Source organism: Telmatherina bonti, assembly GCF_933228915.1.
Source record: "Telmatherina bonti genome assembly, chromosome: 16".
Classification (NCBI taxonomy): domain Eukaryota; kingdom Metazoa; phylum Chordata; class Actinopteri; order Atheriniformes; family Telmatherinidae; genus Telmatherina; species Telmatherina bonti.
Genome location: NC_136614.1, coordinates 31,890,529 through 31,892,805, shown reverse-complemented (window position 1 = coordinate 31,892,805; position 2,277 = coordinate 31,890,529). Strand labels below are relative to the sequence as shown.

At 49.0% G+C, this 2,277-nt stretch overlaps 1 protein-coding gene across 1 annotated transcript; it reads right to left on the bottom strand.

Annotated features, from left to right (window-relative positions):
• Positions 1–207: 207 nt before the first annotated feature.
• On the bottom strand, positions 208–2,013 carry LOC306767543 (alpha-1,6-mannosyl-glycoprotein 2-beta-N-acetylglucosaminyltransferase). The gene has a single exon (XM_079255608.1). The coding sequence runs from the start codon at positions 1,813–1,815 to the stop codon at positions 565–567; it is 1,251 nt and encodes a 416-aa protein (XP_079111734.1). The 5' UTR covers positions 1,816–2,013; the 3' UTR covers positions 208–564.
• Between the last annotated feature and the right edge of the window lie 264 nt (positions 2,014–2,277).

Genomic DNA, 2,277 nt, shown 5'->3' with positions numbered 1-2,277 from the left:
AAAAAAAAAAAAAAAAAAATCCCCTTTGTCCAACACACAAAAAATTAACTTTACATTCTGTAACAATTTTCATCATGTGTACAAAAGCCACGCGTTTCAGGTGATTGTAGATTAAACCTGCCAGTGTTCACGTCTTTGTTAAAGCTGTGCCATCATCAGCCCACATCAAAAAATATCTATACAACAGGCATTATAATGCCACACACAACCATGCGGAAGCTGCTGAGTGAATAAACATCACACAAATACATCTGCAAAGAAAACCGCACCGTCTCACGCGTGCATGTACCTCTAGGAATGGTGTACTCCTGCTTCACATCGCTGAGATATAAATCTAACTAGATGTTTTGGCTTGGGAGACGCGCAGAGACAAACATGAAGTGGAACATCTTGTGCTCGTCAGGAAAAGTCTTTGGCACCAGTGCAGCTTTGGTGAATGAACAACAGGTTTGGATTTCATTTGGTCCTGTTGCTTGGAAGACCCATAACAGCCTCCATAACCCTGAAGAGTCGCTTAAAAATGGCACATCTGAGAACGTCGATCATCATCGGAACCAAAAGAGGTCAAAGACGTTTGACGTAGTTATTGCATAGAGCGTGATCTCGGACGTCTCCCCAGCCTCCGTTTTTCATGTGTGCTTTGTGCTCCACTGCCTCGACGCCGCTGAGGACAACAGATGGAGGAAACAGGCCATCCTTGGCCATCCGAAGGTTCTCCTCAACCCTCTGCGAAGCCCATTCTGGTCTGCAGTTCTCCTTCTGATGAAGACCACAGTCCCCAGTGTGCAGAACCCTGGAGCCCTGAGCTACCAGCACTTTGAGGGGCTTCGAAATGCAGGTTCCTGAGAGATGCTGCAACGTCCAGTCCCAGTTGTAGTCATCATAGGTGCAGAACTGATCGCTGCAGCCTGCCAGCTTGTAATACATTTCCCTGGAGATAGCCATGCCTATGTTGTGCTTAGTGGACATCCATCCAGCGGTGGACACCTTACCGGACACGCTGTTAAAACCCGTCAGGCCATTGTGGTTACCCACAGCCAGCATGTCACAATCTGGGCAGCTCTTCTTCCTGAACTCTATTAATAACTTATAAAAATGGAAAAAGTCCGGTAAGATGTAGTTGTCCTCCTCCAGAAAGATGGCGAAGCCGCCGTAGCCCTGCATCACCTGCACTCTTTCCCAGACAAAGTGCAGCTTCCACCACCAGTGGTGTTTGGTTTGGGTGATGAAGGCCTCTCTGTAATGTCCGTACGAGTCAGGGTGCTCCGCGTTCAGGCATCCTGTTTTGACAGCGTTGTCCTTGGACATATCTCGAGGGCAGTCTCGCGGATCCTGCCCAGGAAACTCTTTGGGATACAGCTGAGTGCTGAAGGGGAAATAAATCTGCAGTACCTTGCAGAAAGTGATTCCTCGCACAATTGTGTTTATTTCCTCTGAAAAGTAGTCATGGCTGAAGATCAGGAGGAAGCTGTGGACCTCGGCAGCTCTCTCCAGGGACCTGATGAGCAGCCTGAGGTACTCCGGCCTGTTGTGGACCTGCACAACCAGCACCAGCTGAGGCTCTCCTGGGAACTTCTCCGCATTTTGAACACACTGCTTGTAATTGGCGCTGTAAACAGACTGCGCCAGTTCTGCCAGGGAGCCAAAGTTAAACTTCACCGGGTCACCAGAGTGATTATCCCCACCATCGTGACCAGTTCCCCTCGTGTCTGTGTCAGGAACCAGTAACAAACGTGTTGAATACAAGAGAGTCACAATCACGAAAGAAGCACCCAGGAGCGCGAGCACATTCCTTTTCAGCACCCGAAACCTCATTTTCTGTCAACAAAAATAAAAAAAAAGCAGACTTTGGAGCACAGCAGGTACGGCTCACATTCACCTCAACGCACGCGCGTCTTTTCTTTCCGTCTTTTCCTGCGTGGGTCGTTTTCTACACGCTCAGACGCCGCGTGACACTCAACTTTCGTGTCCTTCTGACGCCTTTTTCTTCCTCTAACACGACCGTCTTCTGTCTAGAAAAGCAAGTCATTTTCCAGAGACGTGGCACCTGAAGAGAAACAAGTCGAGACAAAGCAAGCGTGAGAAGCGACGCGAGCTGCGCGCATGCATTGGAGCAGAAACTCACCAGACAGAAGTGTAAAAATGTGTCAACATGTTCTTACCAGGAAGAGGATGACAGAGCTGCGGTACAAGCCATGCTGACGTGTACATCCGCAGCCAACAGGCGCAGAGACCGAGCTTTGTCCAACCTTTGCTCGTGTAACACGAGACGTCAAT